A 22590-nucleotide genomic window follows, 5' to 3' on the forward strand; every position below is an offset into this window, starting at 1 on the left:
ATTTTATTATAGTATGAATTGATAGTTTGCTGGTTGGGGATTTCTTTCGATTTCCTGGTCTTTATGTGTGCTATCATTCACTTATATTTGTTATGGGGGATGGGTGTGGGAGGGTATATAGGGGTTTTAAGGGAGGGTAATTGGATGTGTAATTGGGATAATTTATATATAAGAATTAAAATCTTTTCAGGTCATTTTCTTTGGTTCCTTAAAATAAATATAAATGTATTTTAAAATGTATTTGTTGAATGTTAATGGACTCAATCACCCTATAAAGAAAAAGAAAGCCTTATCTTTTCTTAAAAGACAGGGGGCAGATATTTATTTCCTGCAAGAAACTCATTTATCTGCATTAGAATCAAGTAAGCTGGAAGGGGGTTGGGTTAAACAGTGGTTTTTTTCCCCTGCTGTAGGCAAAAAAGCTGGTGTGGCTATCTTGATACATAAAAAATGTATGGCTATTTTTACTATGTTATCTATGGATCCTTTCGGAAGATGGGTCCAAGTAAAAATGAGCTCAGGGAAAGATACCTTGATACTGTTCAATATCTATGCACCTAATTTGAATCAATCTGAGTTTTTTAAAAACCTTCAACAAATAATTTTACCATCATCTTCCTCCAATTTAATTATGGCAGGGGACTTTAATGCAGTAATGGACCCTATTTTAGATAAAAAGCCTAGTAAAATTTTAAAATCTTTAGGATTAGATAATTTGATAAATTCTTGTGGTTTAAAAGATATTTGGAGGATTTTTCATTTCAATGATCAGGAATTTTCATTTTATTCCCATGTTCACAAATCATTTTCTAGAATTGATTATTTTTTCGTTTCAGATAATTTAGTACAGAAGGTTAAGAAGGCGAATATAGATTCAATTATACTTTCAGATCATGGGTGTATTTGGATTGATTTTGAGATAGATGAACAAGAAAATAATAGACCTGTTTGGAGGTTTAATAATACATTGCTAGCAGATTCCAATTTTATAGAAAAATTTAAGTTAAAAATAAGTGAATTTTTTCAGTTTAATGAATCAGAAGAAATGTCTCAGGAAATTTTATGGGATGCCTTTAAAGCTACCTTGAGAGGACACATAATTTCGTACTCAGCATATGTTAAAAACAACTAAATAAAGATTTTTTAATTTTAGAACAAAATATTAGAAAATTGGAAATTAAATTAAAGGAAAAATGGGAACAAAGTATTTATCAGAATTTGCTAAAAGTAAAATTTAGATACAATGAGATATCATCACAATTGACTAGAAAGGAGTTTGTGTCCTATAAGGCATTGTATTATGGAACCTCAAATAAGGCGGGAAGATTACTAGCTAACTATTTAAAAGCAAAAAAAAGGAAAGCTAATATAATGGCTATTTCAGATGATAATGGAATAATTCATTCTCAATTTAAAAATATTTTACAACAATTTTTGAAATTTTATGAAAGCTTGTATTCTTCTGAGCATTATTTTAATAAAGAGAAAGATGGTTTTGAATTTTTAAAGTTGATTAATGGCCCTAAAGTTCCTGTTCATATGAAAGAAAATCTCGAAGCACCTATAACACAAAAAGAAATTCAGAGGGCTTTAAAGTCCCTTGGAGTTGGATCCGCTCCAGGAAGTGATGGATATACGGTAGAATTTTTTAACTCTTTTCAAACTATTTTGTTACCCCATCTTTTCAAATTATATCAGTTTCAACTAAATAAAGGTTGTATTTCAGGTACTATGGCAGAAGCTTTAACAATAGTTTTGCCTAAGCCAAACAGAGTTCCCATGTTGGTTTCAAACTATAGGCCTATTTCTTTGATTAATGTTGATGGGAAATTGTTAGCTAAAATATTGGCTTTGCGTTTGAATAAGGCTCTCCCTTATATTATTGGTATGCATCAAACAGGTTTTGTTGCTCAAAGACATTCTTCAAATAACACCAGATTAGCTTTTCATATTTTACATTTAACAAAGGATATGAAAGATCCGGCTTTCTCTGTTTCTTTAGATGCAGAGAAAGCATTTGATCGGGTAGAATGGACTTTTATGTATCAAGCAATGGATTGGTTTGGTATTGGTTCTCGATTTATACAAATGATTCAATCCCTGTATAGCTCCCCATCTGCTAGATTATATATAAATAATATTTTTTCAGAAAGGTTCTTTTTAGAAAGGGGAGTTAGACAGGGTTGTCCATTATCTCCTTTGTTATTTGATATTGTTTTGGAACCTCTACTTTTAGCTATTCAACAATCAAAGGAGATAGAAGGTGTTCCTTATGCAGGTCGGGAATATAAAATTTCTGCTTATGCAGATGATATTTTGATTCATTTGAGAAATCCGGAGTCAACCATTCCACATTTATTGGATTTGATTGATAAATTTGGAAAATTTTCAGGTTATAAAATAAATTGGAATAAATCAGAAATTCTTCCACTAAATGTACATTGTATAAAAGGCTTATTTGATTCGTTTCAGTTTAGTTGGAAGAAAGATGGAATAAAATATTTAGGAATTTGGATAAAAAGTACATTGGAAGAAACAATGAAGGTAAATGAAAAATCCTTATTACTAAAAGTTACAGAATTGTGTGAGCAATGGAATCCTTTGCATATTTCTTGGTGGGGGAGAGTGCAAACAGTAAAGATGATGATTTTGCCTATAGTTTGTTACCAAATGAGTATGTTACCAGTTTATTTTCAAGAGTCCTTTTACAAAAAATGAAATAATATTTTGACAAAATTTGTTTGGCTTGGGAAAAAACCAAGAATTGCTTTAGTATCGTTGCAAAAATCAATTGTGGAGGGTGGGGTAAATTTTCCAAACTTTTATAGGTATAGCCTATATATTGCGTCAAGGTATGTATTGGATCCTCCCTGAGCTTATTGATCATCAACCAGATTGGTTATATTTGGAACGGAATTTGGTGTCCCCTATGAAACTTCCGCATGTATTAAGTATCAGATTTCATAAATATGCTAAGGACAATATAATTTTATTGGATACTTGGAAAACTATTAAATTTATTGATAAATTAACAGAGGTACCAATAATGAAATCTACTTTACAGTCCTTATGGTTAAACTCCAAGATTCAAATAGGCGGTGCTGGAATCGCTTGGAAGAATTGGATGCAGGCAAATATTAGGACATTAGATGATCTTATTTCTAATGGTAATCTGCTTGAGTTTTCACAACTGCAGCATTCATTTGGTATTTCAAACACTCAACAATATAGGTGCTTGCAGTTGAAGCAGGCTATTCAGATGGGGTTCCCTGAATGGAAAAATTTGAAAACTTATTTTAGCTTGCAAATCCTTTGCTACCAAACAGATTTAATAGGACATCAGGCTGCCCAGTGGTATAAATTGATTTCTGGATTTTTAAATAAAAAAACAAAAAATAGTCTTAGAGATATTTGGAGTATCGAGTTAAAACAGCATATTTCTGTTTCTCGTTGGCCACGAATCTGGACTTGGAGATTAAGATGCACAATGTCAGCATCTATGAGACAAACATGGTTGTTTTTATTACATAGAATTTTTTGGACTCCAGTTCGGTTGAATAAAGTAGATAGTTCTAAATCTAATAGATGTTGGCATTGTCATATTGATATTGGGACTTTGGATCATCTTTTATTTTTTTGTCCATTGATACTTGGCTTTTGGAAGTCGATTTGGGGGCAAATTAATAATATTCTTCAATCCTCTATTCCTTTGACATATGAAGCAATAATTTTTGGAACGATTCTGCATGATAAACCCACTTTGGATAGAAATAATAGTCGCCTTTTCATGATCTTATCAGGAATAGGGGGTTCAAATGATCACATCTAATTGGAAAAATCATGATAGGATTAATTTTAGTTTTTGGTGGGCAACTGTATGTGCAACATATAAATATGAAAAGATTATGGCAGAGCGTTTAGGGTTTGTTAAATCCTTTAAGGGGATTTGGGGTCCATTAACTAATTTTGTCACATTATAATTAAAGTGATTCCTTTTTCTTTATGTTAGATTCCTTTGCACATCCAGGGTGGGGGGGTGTATTATTTATTTAGAGGTATAAATTTCATAATATTCTATAATATTGATGAGTATAATATAATATCATTACTGTTATAGGTTAAGAAGGGATTTAAAATTTTTATTGTAATATTTCTGATGTTAATAGTGTATTTTCATATAGTTGTTTTTTTTTTTCGATTTTTCAAATATATACATTGTCAAGTTCAAAATATCAATAAAGAAATAAAAAAAAAAAAAAAGAAATTTAAGGCCTCATGACCCATGATGTACGTCTAGGATTTGCACTAGGATTCCTTGTAGCCAACTGGAGGCAAAGATATCATGACATAAAGATGTGATGTCACTTTTTTTATACAAACTTTATGCCATATTTCGGGTGCAAATCTCTATTGTGTAGGGTTTTTTTTCAATTTTTTTCTTTTTTTATGTCATTTGAGCATCTTTTTTGCTGTTTTATCTTGGACTTGGCCTTGCTTTGGTCAGATTAATGTCTACTTTGACTCCTCATTGCTCCTGACTTATACCCCTTGTCCTTTCTCTGTCAGGTTTGTTTGTTTTTCCTTCATTTATCTCTTCCCTACCCCGCAGTTCTAAATTTTCTGGTGCTCAACTCATCTCTCTACTCGGTTAGGTTTTTCTAGTCCATCTGTGCCTCTCTTGTTCTTCTTTCATCCTTTCTCACTTTGTCTCACTCTTCTTTATAACCACTTATCCTTTCATGTTTTTTCCCTTTTACCATCTATCCCTCTTCCATCTTAGACATTTCACTTTCTCCCCCTTAGTGGATTGCCTTCCAGGTTCCACACATCTCCATTCCCATGTGTTACCCTTCTTTCTATACACAGTATTTCCATCTCACGCTGTGTGCTTATTTCTTTCTCTCAGCCATTTTAAGTTTGATCTCCACTTCCCTTCCCTCAGCTTGATTTATGGTCCTCCCCTTCTCCAGGCCTACCTTACTCCTCTCACTACACTAAAATTGACCTAATCTCTCACTTCCTTCCAGTCCACTTGTTTTGTGGTCTCACACCATCCTCCCTCTCAGTACTACTACCTGATTTCATTGGATCTTCTGGACTACCTCTCTCCCCTTCCTGATCAGCTCTTTCATACTCTGCTTGTAAATGTGCTTTCTAGTGGTTAGCACTGGGTCATCAGGGTAAAGTGCATTTTGACAGTTTAAGTTTTTTGAACAGGGGGGGGGGGGGCAACAGCTGTATTTTTTTCCTCTTTGAATTATGTATTTGTTGTCTTACACACTTGTTTGGCAAACAATGGCATCAAAGAATTGTCAAAATTAATGTGACAAAAAACAAGAGGGCTGGGGTTTTGTCTTTAGGCCTTGCAGTGGATATTAACTTTCTATAGGTGTGTGATACTATCTGAATGTAAATGAGGGACCCTAAATGAGGAAAAAAATGATTTGATAATTTACGGTACATGCAATCCAATTGAGTACCTGAAACTCCCATGCTTCAGTAATACAGTAGAGGCAGTCTAATAAGTGGATCAGCAGACACTTTGGGCTCCTTTTACAAAGGTGCGTTAGGGCCTTAACACGCGGAATCGCGTGCGCTAAAATGCCACACCCGCCTCCTTTGCGCTAAGCTTGTGCGTGTACTAAAAACGCTAACACACCTTAGTAAAAGGAGCCCTTTGTTTGTTGCACAGAAATGCTGAAATTTTATAAATTACAGTATACTGCTTCCTGAAATAATCCTCTGTTGTCCCAGGTAGACAAACTTAGATTGTGAGTCCATTAGAGAGCCGAAAGTATGTGTATGTAACATGTGATTCGCTTTGGTTGTACCACAGAAAGGTAGTATAATCAATTTAGAAAATGGTGGCTCATGTAACCTACAATGGCAGAAGAGAAATTGGAACTAATTTTTTTCTAGAGATCAGGGGAAAAAAGTTGAGACTATGAGCCTTAAGCTTTATCTTTTTTCTATATTCAGCTTTTGATTTGAGAAATATATATGTTGTTAGCTTTGATACACACTTCTGATCTTCAACATATTAGCAATATTGATAGGTGCATTCATAAGCATGCATTTTGGTTCATTTGGGCACCTGCAGATTTAAAATGTCCACAGATTGCACACAAAATATCTTTAAGTGCACTGACTGATTGTATAAGTGTAAATTCTTAGGTACTAGTGTCTGCAAGCAAATGATAAATAGGAGAAGAAAACCAAAGAGAACATTTGTTTATAACAAGAACACACTGAATTTTTTTAGGCCAAGTGCAGCCCTAGTATTGGTTTTATTTTAATGAGAAATAATTGCACAGTTATAAGGAATGTGATGTCTGATAGCCACCTTGTTATTCCTCCCCCTCTCCCCTCCCTTGCTCCTAGTAATTTGCAAGGGCTCTTTGGGTTGACAGGAGGTTATTCAGCCACTTTATAGTATTCAGTCCAATGCAGCTGCAATATACAATTAGAGATTTTTAAAGTGTGGAAGTCTTGCCATAACACCAGAACAGAATAAGACAGAAACCAAACATGCAGCTTTGATCCTTAATACGTTAATTTTCAGTATAGTATAATACAATACCTTAGCTTGGGCAGGGCCCTGTGGCGTGGCATGGAGGTGATCTGCTTCCCATTTGTCAGGAATGGTTGAATCTGCCCACCACACAGGTGATGCATTCAGGCCTAGAGAGGGATGATGGTGGCAGCTTTCTTCCCCCCTCCCTGCCAGTCAAAGATTAGAAATGAGGGTATGCCCCAAATTTGGCAAGGACATGCTGTCCTTGTGAGAGGATCAAGGGCAGAGGAAACAAAAGGAAACAAAAACATTTTTTTCTTTCGTGGTGCAATCTTTTCTTTATGTGGAGGAGAGTCTGGCATAGTGGTTAGAGCTACAGCCTCAGTACTGTGAGGTTGTGGGTTCAAACCTCACATTGCTCCCTATGATCTTGAGCAAGTCACTTACTAAACTAAACTAAACCTTAAGTTTATATACCGCATATCTCCACAGAAGTGGAGCTCGACACGGTTTACAGGAATTAATAAAGAAAGGAACTCCAATGGAAAGAAGAAGGGCTTGATAAAAAGGAAGGAAAGAGGGGACTTAGTATAATGGAGAGGGAGGGAGTAGTTACCCCTCCCCCCTCTCTTTTACAAAACTGTGCAAGAGGTTTTTAGTGCCGGCCAGTGCACTCAATGCTCTGCACTGTTCCGACGTTCATAGGAATTCTATGACCGTTGGCAGCATAGAGCATTCAGCTTGCTAGCTGGCACTAAAATCTTCTTGCACAGGGGGGAGGTGTTAATATTCTGCTGCTCCAGGTACATTAGATAGATTGTGAGCCCACCAGGACAGAAAGGGAAAATGTTGAAAGTACCTATATGTAAACCGCTTTGAGTGTGGTTATATAACTACAAAAAAACAATATACAAGTCCCAATTCATTTCCCTTTATGCACTTGAGGGAAAATGTAGGCATTTGCCATCCCTTTTTTAAAGAATTCTAATTCTGATATGTCCTATGTTTTGTGAAACAGGTCAGTCAAGATGGAAAATCATTACTTGACAAACTTCAAAGACCTCTGACTCCTGGCAGTTCAGATTCGCTGACTGCCTCTGCTAACTACTCTAAAGCAGTGCGGCATGTCCTTGATTCCATCCATGAGGTTTTGCACCACCAGCGACAGCTGGAGAACATCTGGCAGCACCGCAAAGTCCGTCTACATCAGCGGCTCCAGCTCTGTGTATTCCAGCAAGACGTGCAGCAGGTTAGTTTTATTATTCCAAATAGAATTATGTCAGTGTAACTAATGTGCTAAAAATTTTATGCATGACATCTACCCAAAAAATAGTTATTTCCTTATAGAAATTGTATATTAACTGGCTATTAGATGTATAAGATGTGGTAAGGCTTTATTCAGTTACATTTAAAAAAAAACCTAAACGCAGCAGTACTAGATAGATGTAGATAGCTTTTGAAAATTATTAGTGCTGTGAAATTAATATGCAGGTTAGGCAAGCAGCAGGTATTATGCTGGATAACCATGTGATTAAAGGACAGCTTTATGATTTCTTTCCATGAATGCAGCAAGCTGATTTTGGAACTAAATAGTATAATTTATTTTTAAAAGAGGATTAGCAACGAAAACAAATGGCTTTTAAGTCCTAATTTTTTTAACCTCTTTGTTTTCACAATCTGTATTTCCAAACAGGCAGTGAATGCGTGGTTGATGATGATGGAAAGATATATAGTTTTATGTAATGCTAGGTGACTTTTAGTGGTCAGATAGTAAGGTTGTTGGCTAAACCAGCTCCATCCGCGTGGCACTACCTCCCAACTGCTAGGCTCCATGGCAGCTACGATAGACGTGGTCCCATGGGCAAAGGCTCACATGCGTCCTCTCCAAACTGTTAACTATTGTGGTGGTTACCTTAAGTCAGACTCCCTGCAGATGTCTCTGCCATGGACTCCAGAATCCCGGGACAGTATGAGCTGGTGGCTCTGCCCACAGGCATTATCAAGTGACATGTCTCTCGGAATAGCCTCATGGGTAACTGTGAAAATGGATGCCAGCCTTTTCGGCTGGGGACTCACTGCAATGGATGCCCGATCAAGGGGCTTTGGTTGGCCTCCCAAAGGAAGTGGTCGAGCCATTCGATCGGAACTTCGAGCCATTCGATCGGTGTTGCAGAAGCTGGAGAAGAGTCTGGAGGGACACGCAGTCCGAATCTTCTCAAACAATTCTATTAAGGTGACATTTGGCAATCACAAGGGAGGTACCAAGAGTGCGCAGCTGAATCTGGAGGCTCGCTTACTGCTCAGGTAATCTAAAGTTTCATCTTCAGGCTCTTTCAGCATGGATGTTGTGAGAGTGGACATTGTCCAGGCCAATTTCCTCAGCTGACAGACACTTGATCCGGGAGAATGGATGCTGTCTGCAGCAGCCTTCCAATCCGTTGTTTGTTGCTGGGATCACCCAACATTCAGTCTGATGGCAACAGCAAGAAACAAGAAGGTGGACTGATTCGTCAGTCGAAGATCCAAGCCTGGTAGCATAGGTCTGAATGCTCTGGTCCAACCATGGCCAAAGAACGAACTGTTGTACGTTTTCCTCCTTTGCCCATGATAGGCCAGATACTCTACAGGATTGCAAGCCATCAGGGAGAAGTCATTCTCGTGGCTCCAGATTGGCTACATAGACTATGCATGTAGACCTTGCATGTCTTCAAAAGGGCTCAAGTCTCAGACTGCGACCTTTTTTCTCAGGGACCAGTGGTTGTATATCTGGATCGCTTTGTTCTTATAGCATGGCTCTTGAGTGAGCGGCATTAGTGCGCAAGGGATATTCAAAGATAGTCATTGCTACTTTGCTCAGAGCCAAAACGCCTTTGACGCTATCTATTTACACTAAGGCATGGAAAATATTTCAGTTCTGGTGCATTAAGGAGAACAAGAAGCTGTTCTCTGCTCTGATCTCGGTGGTGGTTGCTTTCCTCCAGGCTGGCCTTGACAAGGATCTTATAGTGGTGAACCTCAGAGTCCAAGTGGTTGGACTCTCTCTTGTTTCATGGATTGAGAGCGTAAGGCTTTCTTGGCATGCAAGGCCTCAGTCAGATTCCATACAAACTGCTGAAGAAGCATCCTTGATGTATCTGACGCTCAAGACGGTTTTTCTTGTGGCTGTTACCTCAGCAAAAAGAGTCTTGGAGCTACAGGCTCTCGTTGAGTGCCTTTCCCCAAGTTCACAGAGGCTAGAGTTTCTTTGCGCACCATTCTGTTCTTTTTGCTGAAGGTTGTTTCGGCTTTCCATGTCAATCAAGAAGTCAGATTGCTGGCATTCCATTCCACAGGTTCTAAGAAGAAGGACTTAGATTCTGAAAAAGTTGGATGCGAGAAGAGTGCTTCTATGATATCTTGAGGTCACCAGTGATTTCAGGCTATCTGATCATCTTTTTATGCTCACTAGTCAGGCTAGACGTGACACACCAGCTTTCAAGGTCACAATTTCCAAATGGATCCGTAGGGCCATTTCGCGAGCTCTGTAATGGCGCATTCCACTAGAAGTGTGGCTTCTTTTTAGGCAGAAACTCTCCCGAGAGAAGGTCTCCTCGAGATAAGGTCTCCTCGAGGAGATTTAAAGGGCAGTGACTTGGTACACCTACATACAGAGTGAATGTAGTGGCAAAGGAGGACTCCACCTTATGAGCCAGTGCAGTGGTCCTGCCCTAGATTTCTGGGACTGCTTTTGTACATCCTGTCCATCCAGAATGACATATCTATTGCACTAGAAAAAGAGATTAACTTCAACCTTGCTAATATCTTTTTCTAGTAGATAGGTGTGTCATTCTGGAGACCAATCCTGTCAATTACCTCCTACGCCTGCCTACTGTCTCAATCAGAAAGTTCGAGTCCAAACTGAAATTTGGATGTAAATCACACCTTAAGGACATAAAGAATAATCTTCTGCCATAACACATTGGGGTAATACTAGAGCTGCATAAATGTTTCTGTTTGTATGATTGTTTCACTGTTTTGATTGTTCAATGGCAGTATTTAACATGTTTGTTATGAATTCAGAGCAGAACAGCGTTGTGGATTGGAGAGTTTCCCTGTACCCCTCATTCACGTGTGTTTCTACATGGGGCTATCACCTGAAGCAAACCCCCCAAAAACGCCTACCAATATAGACACAAGAGAAGCTCCTCAACCTTGGGCTCATCAGACAATCCAAAATATCAGACAACTAGAGGTTTATTCCTTGAAAGCACATGCCATTATAACACTAAGCACAAATATGTGTGAAGGAAAAGGATCTCAGAAATCAAAACCATGGATAAGATTGACATCCATTGTTTATAACTGGATTGAATTTTCTTTCATTGATCCAGAAAATCCTTCATAAACCCCTTTCTAAATGTGTTACTGCAAAAAGTTTGGATAATCGCTGAATCAAACTTCACCAGCATCCACCAGCCGCCATGGCCTTCGAAGCTTTCTCATTTTCACACTGTGGCCATTTACATGAAAAAGTTTGGAGACCACTGCCCTAGACTGTTATGAACCCATCAATCCCTATATGTGTCTATATAAATAACCACATTGATACTTTCTCTCTCCAATAGTTTCTTTACTTCTCCAAACTACACCCTTTCAATCACCACTTCCCACAATCTGCCATCCCTGCCTAGCATCTCCATGACCCCTCTTCACTGTGCTCCTGCTCTCCTCTATTTTCCCCTCTACCCCCTCCTAGCTCAGTACATTCTACTACTAATCTTTTTTGTAGCATTACTAGACTTACGCAATACCACCTTCCTCCCTCCTGCTGATTAGACCTTCTCCCTACAGCCCAGTAGACCCTTTGCCCATATCACCCTTTCTCTTTGCTGAGCAAATTGCTGCCCTCTTCCAGTCCGACAGCCCTTTATCACTCCCTACCTTGTGGTACCCTAACCTCATCTCTCCCCCCTGCCTTGCCACATCCACTTTTCACAGGCAGCAGAAAAGCTTCTAGGTCAGGGCCTTGTTTTCCCATTAGCAGAAACAATAGACCGGTGATCCCGACTATTTTCAGGCTGGCATAGACAATAATAGCATGAAACAGCAGAGAAAGGAAATTGCTTCCACTTTCAGCCAGGTGGCCAGTGCCATGATAATCCTTTCTCCAGTTATGCTCCTTTCTCCCATTATATTCCTATTGCCTTTATCAACTCCAAGCCCTACAGATGAAGAGAACATTTGCAGTATTACCTGTGACCTGTAGGGGTTAAAGTATTAATAGCTCATTGGACCCAGAAGAGGAGGAAGAATAAAGAACAACCTTCAAATAGGTCAAGCAGGAGATATTCTTTTAAGTGGTTCTACCTCCAGTCTTTCTGGGATGATTAAAGCAGTCAGGATGTGGCAAGGCAGTAGTAGTGCTGTATATACTGCAAGTTCAGTGTCTACTACTACTGTACTATTTAACATTTCTGTAGTCCGTGCTCACTTATCTTTGTCCTATGAGGTACTGCCAGGAGAGAGCAAGTGTTTTGGGACACCTTGGTTAAGAATACCTGGTCTACCAGGATTCAAGACAAGTAAAACAACAGATGAGCAAATTTCTCCTTAGATGAAAAAAGGAATTTTCTAAGTAAACAGTGCTTTAACCTATTCACATGTTGACACAGCTCCCGCGGTGCTCTGGAATGCCAACAGTGTATTTCTTCCACATAATTCATACTTGCGTCATAGCTTGTATTGGGCTCTAGGACCAGGGCAGTCGTGGTTGTATTGTAGTAATGCAGGGCTGCGAGATGCAGGCTCAGCGGGGATCACATCAGCCTGAGCAGGCAATGTCACACTAGTAACTTAAATAAGTACTTTGAATGTGCTATAAACGCATGGATATTTTCTAGTTTCAGTGCTGTGTGTCAGACCAGTGTTAGAATTATCTAGTTATTAGGTACACAAGCTGTTGAGAACACACTGCTCTTTTAGCATAACTTGCAAAGGATCTCTGGGACTGGTGTGTGACTACTAAACCTGAATTTTTATCTTTGGGGGGAAAAAAAGACCAAAACACTTAATATCTGGATTGTAATCTACTACAAACTGCAATGTATTTTTCAAAGCTCAAACATCACAAAATACCTATTAATGTCAGAAATGCCACAGCTAGTTTTGAAAATTCAAATAAAAATGTAATGCCTTTTTGCACAGAGCAAATATGAATTTTCTTGTATATAGGAGACATAGCTGATTTAAAACATAGGGGTTGATTATACATTGGGAATTGTCTAGGTAGGAACAGAAGTCCCGCTTACTAGCTCCGTATCCGGATTTTCAGTAGCAATATCCTAATATTGCTGGTGAAAATCCAGGCAGAGGGCTTTGGATAAAGGTGAGCCAGTTGATGTGGAGGGGCATTTTCGATAGGACGTCTAAGTCCGAGTTTGGATGTTCTGGGAAACACATCCAAAATCATGTAAAGAAAATGACCATTTTCAAAACAGCAAAGCATTTTAATTTTGAAAATAAACATTTCTAGTTGTGTTCGCCCCTCAGTGCATCTATCTTTTTTTCACCATTTAAAAAAAAAAAAGTCTGAAAGAAAACCGCACAAAAACAAGCCATTGGGATGTTCAAGCAGCCAACTTTCTTAGCAAGCACACTGGTTACACAGACACAGCTCAGCAGAGCAGAGGGTCACTCTAGAGCAGTGTTTTTCAACCTTTTTACACCCGTGGACCGGCAGAAATAAAAGAATTATTTTGTGGACCGGCAAACTACTAGGACTAAAATTTAAAAACCCTGTTTCCTCCCCATCTCCACGAGCTTGGTCACCTCAGTAACTATAGAAAAATAGACAAATATAGTGCAAAATATAGACAGCAGATACAAATTCTCAAAACTGACATGTTTTGATCACTAAATTGAAAATAAAATCATTTTTCCTACCTTTGCTGTCTGGTGATTTCATGAGTCTCTGGTTGTGTTTCCTTCTGTCTGTGTATCCTTTATTTCATTTCTTTCTTTCTGCACTCAGGCCCAAGAATTGTCCCTTTCTATTCCCTCACTCTTTCCTTCCTATGTCCTTAGTGCCCCCAGTGCCTCCTTCCCATGTCTTTAGTGCCCCCAGTGCCTCCTTCCCATGTCTTTAGTGCCCCCAGTGCCTCCTTCCCATGTCCTTAGTGCCCCTTCCTGTCTTTAGTGCCCCCAGTGCCTCCTTCCCATGTCTTTATTGCCCCCAGAGCCTCCTTCCCATGTCTTCATTGCCCTCAGTGCCTCCTTCCCATGTCCTTAGTGCCCTTTCCTGTCTTTAGTGCCCCCAGTGCATTCTTCCCATGTCTTATAGTGCCCCCAGTGCCTCCTTCCTATGTCCCTCTCACTGCCTTCCACACTTTGTCCCACCCCCGAAGCCAGCCAGCCTGCCTGCCTGCCTACCTCTCTCCCTCCGTCCCTGGCCAAAGCCAGCCTGCTTGCCTGCCTACCTACTTCCCTTCCTGCCGCACACAAAAAAAAAAGCCTCCCTCCTTCCTTTCTCCGGGTCGGCTGCTATCTTACCACCCTGCTGCTGCTACTGCTAAAGCCGACACAAAGTCTTCTTTCCGACGTCAATTCTGACGTCGGAGAGGATATTCTGGGCCAGCCAGGCAGCGATTGGCTGGCCCAGAATGTCTTCTCTGACGTCAAAATTGACGTCGGAAAGAAGACTTCCTGTTGGCTTTAGCAGCAGCAGCTGCCCCGAAGCTGTGTGTGGGGACAATGGGACAGGAGGTCTGAAAATGGGACCTATGGTCACCTTAATCTTGCCGGCCCTGCGCAAACCGGCAGAAATTTCCTGTGGACCGGCGGTTGAAGAACAGTGCTCTAGAGCACAGTTCTTCAACCGCCGGTCCGTGGACCGGTGCCGGTCCGCAGAAAATTCCTGCCGGTCCGCGCAGGACCGGCGAGATGGACGCAGTTAAATTTCCTGCCCCGGTGGTGTTTGGAAATTTGTTCCTCCTAGCCTCGGGCGATCAAGACAGGCTGCCGACGTCGGGCATTCCCTCTGTGAGTCTCGCCTATGCGGAAACAGGAAGTTGAAACAAAATAGGCGGGACTCAGAGAGGAAAGATCCCGATATCAGCAGCCTGTCTTGATCGCTGCCCCTGCCGAGTCGCTGAAGAGGGCCGCGGGGAAAGTGCAGACAGAGAGGAGATGGTCAGCGTGCACAGGGAAGTCAGCGTGTCGATTGGGGCCATCAGCAGCGTTTGTGCTGAGAGTCTGCCCACGTGCAGGATGCGGTGGGTAGGGGCCTCCGGCTCGTCTTGGGCGGCAGGGCCTGCGGTGCAAAGCTGTTTTTGCCAGCTTGGGGGGGGGGGGGGGGGGTCGTGAATGTGCAGGGCACAGCAGGAGTAAGATCATGGGGAGCCTTCAACAGTGGCTGTCTCCTCTCCTAGCAGCTCTGTACTTACCAGGGCAGTGATTCACTTTGGCAACTTCCCCTTTCCTCAGAAGCGGCAACGGACCCAGGGCTGCCTAAGGAAATCACTGCTGCAGGCAAGTACTGAGAGCTGTTGGAAGGAGAGGAAGCCACTGTTGGAGGCTGGGAAGCTGATGGATAAAGAGAGAGCTGCTACTGGACCTGGAGGGAGGTAGAAGGAGAGATGCTACTGGGATGGGAGGAGGGAAAGGGATAGGAAGAGAGTTAATGTTGGATAGGGGGAAGGAGGGAAGGGAGAAGGGAAAAAGGAAAGAAACAGCTGGCAGGGAGATTACAGGAGGGGAAGGGGGTCAGGGTGGAATGGAGAGATCAGATGAGGGAAAGGAGAGAGACAGAGGAATGAGAAAGTAGAGAGAGATTGATGCTGGAAAGGGGGTCAGCAGAGAAATGAGAGAGGGATAAAGATGCTAGATCTGGTGTAGGAGAGATAAAAATGAAGAAAGCAGTGAAGCTGGAATGAATGATGTAAAAAGGAGAAAGGAGGCACAGGCTGGATGGAAAGGGGAGAGGGGCATAGAAAGAAGTCAGATACATATGGAAGGGAGAGAGGCCAGACAGTGGATGGAACGGGCAGACGCTGGAAGGAAGAATGGAAAGAAGATGAAAGCAGAGACCACAAAAGGTAGAAAAAAATCATTTTATTTCTATTTTGTCATTACAATATATCAGATTTGAAATATATATCCTGCTAGAGACATAACTGGGGACTGCAAAGCCTAACACTATTCCTATCATGTGTGACTGCAGTATTCTGTTAGCATGATATTTCTGTGTAGCATTCTGTAATAATTTGGCTTGTTCAGTTTTCTTGACAAAGGTGATATATGTGAAGGGGAGGGGAAGACAGGGGTTTTGTTGGTCCTTGCTCTGAATATTTATATTTATAAAATGACAATTGTACAGAATATTGTTTCTTTTTATACTTTAATAAAATACGTTCAATATAAAATCATAATTGAGGCTTGTGCAGATGGGATCAGATGGTTTGTGGGGACCGAGCTTGCGGAGACGGGGCGAAAATGTGTTTTTTATTTCGGTCTTAGTAGTTTGCCGGTCCACAAAATAGTTCTTTTATTTCTGCCGGTCCACGGGTGTAAAAAGGTTGAAGAACACTGCTCTAGAGCAGTGTTCTTCAACCTTTTTACACCCGTGGACCGGCAGAAAAAAAATAATTATTTTGTGGACCGGCAAACTACTAGGACTAAAATTTAAAAACCCCGTTTCCGCCCCATCTCCGCGAGTCGGTCCCCACAAATCATCTGATCCCATCCACACAAGCCTCAGTTATGATTTTATATTGAATGTATTTTATTAAAGTATAAAAAGAAACAATATTCTGTACAATTGTCATTTTATAAATACAAATAATTCAGAGCAGGATCAACAAAACCCCTGTCTCCCCTCCCCTTCACATATATCCCCTCTTCTATCAAGAAAACTGAACAAGCCAAATTATTACAGAATGCTACACAGAAATATCATGCTAACAGAATACTGCAGTCACACATGGCAGGAATAGTTTTAGGGGAGTGCAACTAGGGCAACTGTCCCCTGGTCAGAGAGCGCCCTAAGCCAGCTGGAAGCTAAAGAAGCACTGCCTGGGCTTTGCAGTCCCCAGTTATGTCTAACACCAGCTCTAGCAGGATATATATTTCAAATCTGATATATTCTAATCACAAAATATAAATAAAATTTATTTTTTTCTACCTTTTGTTGTCTCTGGTTTCTGCTTTCAATCTTCTTTTCACTCTCTTCCTTCCAGCGTCTGCCCTCTCTGTCTCTTCAATCCAGCATCTGCCCCTTCCATCCACTGTCTGTCCTCTCCCCCTTCCATATGGTATCTGTCTTCTTTCTATGCCTCTCTCCCCTTTCCATCCAGCTTGTGCCCCCTCTCTCCTTTTTACATGATTCATTCCAGCTTCACTACTCTCTTCATTTTTATCTCTCATACACCAGATCTATCATCGTTGTCCCTCTCTGCTTATTTTTCTGCTGACCCCTTCCTATCATCAATCTCTCTACTTTCTCATGCCTGTGTCTCCCCTTCCCCTCCTCTAATCTCTCTGCCAGCTGTTTCCTTCCTTTTTTCATTCTCCCTTCCCTCCTCCTCCTGTCCAGCAGTAATTCACTTCCCTCCCCTCCCAGCAGCATCTCTCCTTCTCCCTCTCCAGTAGCAGCTGTCCCTTTTTTCCTTACCCAGCAGCATCCCAGATTCCTTTCCCTCCTCCCCTCCCAGAAGCATTTCTCCTTCTCCCTCTCCAGTAGCAGCTGTCCCTTTTTTTCCTTGCCCAGCAGCATCCCAGATTCCTTTTCCTCCTCCCCTCCCAGAAGCATCTCTCCTTCTCTCTCTCCAGTAGCAGCTGTCCCTTTTTTCCCCTGCCCAGCAGCTTCCCAGATTCTGATAATGGTTTTCTCCCCTCCCAGCAGCTCTTCTTACTTCCCAGCACAGCGATTAATGAAGGCAGCCTTGGGTCCTTTGTTGGGTCGTGCCGCCTCTGAGGAAAGAGGAAGTTGCATCATCAGAGGCAGCCGCTACTCAGCAAAAGCCCCGAGACTGCCTTCGTTAATCGCTGCGCTGGGAAGTAAAGGAGAGCTGCAGAGAGGGGAGAAAGCCACTGTCGGAGGCTCCCCAAGATCTCTCCGGCCCAGCGCACGCTTCACATGTTGATCTTGCCGGCCCTGCGCAGACCGGAAGGAAGTTGAAGTGAGTCAATCTTGCCGGCCCTGTGCGGACCGGCAAAAATTTCCTGTGGACCGGCGGTTGAAGAACTGTGCTCTAGAGTACTGCATTGAACAGCATATAAAAAATTTCCAGGTACACATCACTATAACCTGCTTATATTGTACAGTGAGCCCTCCAAAACCCACCCAAAACTTATTGTATCCACCTGTATACCAGAACAATAGCCCTTATGTCTGCAGGTATCATCTTTATGAAAGTAAAGTAGATTTTGGAGGGCTCACCATACAATATAAGGTTATGGTGAGATGTGTACCTGGGACTTTTTAATCTGACTTTCTCTGCAGTACCCCCTAGAGTGCCCCTCTGCTGAACTGTGTCTGTGTGACTATCTGAAGCTGTAATACAGGCTGGTATGTAGTGTTTCTTTTACATCTTTGGGTGGTGGGAGGGGTCGGTGACCATTGGAGAAGTAAAAGGGGGGGGGGTTCATGCCTTAATTCCTCTAATGGTCATCTGGTCAGTTTGGGCACCTTTTTGTCCTTATTCATTTTTAAAACAGGTCTAGCCCCCAAATGTCTAAATGGTGCCCTGGACGTTCTGTTAAATGTTCGATTATCACTGCAAAATGTCCAAGTCCTAAGCTTGCCCAAAATACACCTTCAATATGCCCACTTGGAATTTAGTTGAATAGCCTAGAAAAACATCTAACATATGAGTTTTGAAAACAGTGATTTGGACGTTGTAGCAAGAAAAACATCCAAATGCCACTTTATGCCATTTTTTGAACATTTTTCTCTTTTGAAAATGAGCCCCATTGTGTATCTGAATTTTCAAAAGACATTTGACGAAGTACAGGTACAAGATCTTTTATCCAAAATTCTGAAAAATGAGAAGCTCCAAAATCCAAAATTTGATGCAAACCAGAAGTTGTCAATTTCCCTATTATGAGCAGCTCTGTTACTCAGTCAGTGTGCTTTCCCTTGCATCCTGACATTACTAAGTTGGTCATAGACCATTGGGAATCTTCAGAGGGGTCCCTGAGGGTAGCTAAGGCTATGGCCAAGCTTTACCCAATGTCTTTGGGTTTCCAGCAGCTATTTGTTCAGTTGAAGGTGGATTTGAAGGTGGCGCAGGTTACCAAATGCACCTCCCTGCCTAATGAGGATGGTATGATGTTAAAAGAATTTACAAGACTGAAAGTGGACTTGCTCCTCAAGGGGCAATTTGAAGCTTTAGCCTTACGGATTAAGAAGGCAGCTGTGACTTCTTTTGTGGCACATGCTTGCCACACTCGACTGTTTCAAGCATCAGTCCCAGAGATCAACAAGGATCCCCAAATGCTCCTAGCTGGAGTAAATTGTATAATGGATGCTCTGTGTGATCTCATCAGAGTTATGAGCAAGGCCATCTGCCTGTTTGATCTCCGGCTCGGCGGATGTTCTAAATCAGACAGTGGGCAGGAGATTCTGCTTTAAGCCACACTGAGCAGGTCCCCCTTTCAGGGGCAGATGCTATTTGGCAAGGGTCTAGATAACCTGATGGCAAGTGTTACGGACCATCACTCCAAAGCTTTATCTGACAGCAGACCCTTGATGACTCGGGGTCCAGGAAATGGTAATTTTCATGGTTCTTGATTTTGTTGTTCTGCAGTATGCCAAGTGACGCAGTGGTTCTTTCAGTGATCATGTCAGTGGAGGCAGGAGACAGCAGGCCTCGGGCTCTTGCTTCTTCCCAGTCTCTAAGAAATTGCAATGATACCAGGCCAAGGGCTGAGCTTCCTCATATAGGAAGCAGGTTGTCTCCTGGTCAGTCTGGACTCAGATTGACGCAGATTGTTGGGTTTTGGAAGTTGTTGGGGTGGTTACAAAATCGAATTTGATGCCTCCCTCCCAGTCCACTTTGTAAATTCTCTGGCTGACTGACTGAAGAGGGCCCTCAGAGTCAGGGTAGCGGTGCAAAGGCTACTGGATCTTAGTGCCATAGAGCCAGTACTGGTCACTGAATTGGGCTCGGGCAGATACTCCATATATTTTATCATGTCAAAGAAATGCTCAGAAGAATGGAGACCAATTCTAGACCTCAAGTCTGTCAATGCGGCTCTGAAGGTGCCACACTTCCACATGGAGACTGTTCAGTCGGTCATAGCAGCAGTGATACTGGGGGAATTCCTCCTTCCCTCAACTTGAAGGAAACCTATCTTCACATTCCATTTTTCTGGCTCACAGGAGGTACTTGTGGTTCCATGTTCTGAACCAGCATTTCCAGTTCTCGGTCTAGCAACGGCACTCACAAGCAATTTGCAAGTTCAGATGTAAAACTCTACAGTTCAGGACTACTAGACACATCTACAAAAAAAAAAAAAAAGGTGTGGTTTAAAAAAAAAAAAAATTAATTAATTTTTTGTAATTATATACCACTTATAACCTAAGTGGTTTACATTAAGGTATTTAAGTATTTTTCCCTATCTGTCCCGGTGGGCTCACAATCTACCTACTAATACACCTGGGGCAATGGGGGATTAAGTAATTTTGTCCAGGGTCACAAAGAGCAGTATCAGATTTGAACCCAAAACCTCTGGTTGCTGAGGCTGTAGCTCTAACCACTGTGCCACACACTCCCTAATCATCAAGGTAAGAACCTAATCTTTCCTTCCGTTCAGGACTACTAGACAGATCTACAAGAAAGAAGATTATTGAGATAAGAACCTAATTTTTCTTTCTATCGGTAACCAGTGGCTTGACAAGGTCAAATCTTGATTTATAGTATTTATTTTGCTGCAGTTTTTTTATATGTTGGAGTTTTTTTTCATTAATTTCACAGAGATACTTGAGAGTAGAGCATTTCAGTAGTCTAGTAATGACAATATCATTGACTGCACTAGTATCCTGTAGTGCTGTAGTGCTGTTAGTTTTTGTAGTATGAGAGAGGATTTTTGGATTATGTTGTAAACATGATCTTCAACACTTAACAAGCTATCTAAAGCAACTCCCAGCCCTTTGGAGGTTTTCTCAATATTGAAGCTAGTTCTAGTTGTCAGAGTAATAGTAGATGGGATTAGGGGTGTGTGTCACCCAAACCATAATAGTTTGGTTTTTCAGCATTTAATTTAAGATGGTATCTCACCACCCATTCTCACACTTTAGTTATTGCTCTGGACAATATTGTAGTCATGCTTGCTTGGTTCAGACTTGCAGGAATTAGTAGAAAGACATCATCTGTGTATGAGAAGATCCATTCCCCTGGTCTGAGGCTTATCGAGTTCAGTGTGGTCATGAAGATGATATTCAATAGTGGTGAGATGGGAGATCATTCTAGTACTTGCATGGTGGAGACCAATAGAGAAGGCTCCAACTTTTAACACTCTGTAGCGTCTTTTCATCAGGAAGCCTTGGAACCATTGTAAAACCGTTCCTGAAATTCCTATTTCAGCTAGTCTATTTACGAGGCAGAATATGGTTGACAGTGTCAAATGCTGCTGAGACATCAAACTGTAGTAACATTTGTTTACCTGTGCTTCATACTGATCTAGCTCTCGATGTCAGATTGGTCAAGTATGTTTCTTTATTGTGTTCATTTCTGAACCCTTGTTGGGAGGGTAATAGTAAATTCCATTTTGAAATATAATCTTTTAGCTGGGTGGCGACTACAAACTCTGTCAACATCATCATGAGTGGTATTATATTAGTGCAGCTGAGAGCAGGGCAGCCAGGAGAAAGTCGGGAGGCAGGAGAAGGAGGCAAATCAGCTGAGGAGGAAGAACAGAGTAAGAAGGGAAAGGGCGAGAGAGGCAGTGGTGAGAGGTAGCTCTGTCCACCCCTCTGACATCAGCGAAGCTCAGATCTGGAGCTCCCCCTTAAAAGGGAAGGGGCCAATGGCGCTTAGGCATTTGGCGCGCATCAAAGGCGCTCGCCTTAGTGAGAGCATATTTGCGAAGGGCCTTAAGAAGGGATGAGTCACTGCAAAGAAGAGCAGAAGGGCAAACACAGCAGACACAGAGGACACACAAGCAACAAGCAAGTAAGAAGAGCAGAGGGCAACCACAGCAGACACAGAGGACACACAAGCAACAAGCAAGCAAGGGTAGCAGGTTTAAAATCAGGCAAGGGACCTCACAGTAACACCAAGGGCGCTACATAAGGAAACAGGGAAAGGCCACTTCAGACAGCAGACCGGCAAGTGGACAGCAATGGAAGCAGGAGGCAGAAGCAGGATGATGAGCTACCCAGTTTTCTGTACCGTTTGCCATATGTATGACTACCTCCCCTCTGGGAAGCGGTCTTATGTATGCACTAGATGCAAGGAACTGGAGGACCTGAAGAAACAAGTTAGACTTCTGGAAGGCAGAATACTGAAACTAGAAGCACTTTGAACAGTGGAGGAGGAGGTCAGAGAGGCAGAAAACTTCAAGACAGAGGAAACCATTGAGGAAGAAGTCCAGAAGTTAGAGAGTTTCATCGAGGAGGCATACAGGGAGGCTGTGGAAAATCACCAACAACAGTGGAACTGCCAAGATTCACGTACAGTGAGTGAGGACCACCTGGAGGACAGCCACAAGGAAGAAATTGGTGACACAGCAGCGAGACCTGGAAACAGCATAGGGAATCCACAGGAAGACGAGTCTGATAAGGGAAGATGGAAGTGCACAGAGGACATGAACCTACGGCTGGAGAGATGGACATACACCGGGGACACGGACCTGTGGCTTAAGAGACAAGAGAAGATAGAGAGGACAGCAATCATCATGAGGGACTCTAATCCTCGGACAAGTCGACAGCCACATAGTAGGAGAAAGACAGGATCGGCTGGTGACCTGCCTACCGGGAGCCAAGATAGAAGATATAGTGAGCCGCATTGACAGGATCATCAACAGCGTGGAAGAGGAAGATACGGCAGTGGTGATCCATGTGGGAACAAACAACTTGAGCAACAGGAATTACAGCAGCA

General features: G+C 41.8%; 1 protein-coding gene across 7 annotated transcripts in view; it reads left to right on the top strand.

Moving 5' to 3' along the window:
- The window catches only part of TRIO (trio Rho guanine nucleotide exchange factor), an 830868-nt gene that overhangs the window by 379948 nt on the left and 428330 nt on the right, over positions 1–22590 (top strand). For all 7 annotated transcript variants that reach the window (XM_033929852.1, XM_033929845.1, XM_033929848.1 and 4 more), the window contains one exon: positions 7533–7763. In XM_033929852.1, the coding sequence (XP_033785743.1) occupies positions 7533–7763 (231 nt within the window). The remainder of the gene's footprint in view (positions 1–7532; positions 7764–22590) is intronic.

The sequence above is a fragment of the Geotrypetes seraphini genome, chromosome 2 (genome assembly GCF_902459505.1).
Source record: "Geotrypetes seraphini chromosome 2, aGeoSer1.1, whole genome shotgun sequence".
In the NCBI taxonomy this organism is placed as follows: Eukaryota; Metazoa; Chordata; class Amphibia; order Gymnophiona; family Dermophiidae; genus Geotrypetes; species Geotrypetes seraphini.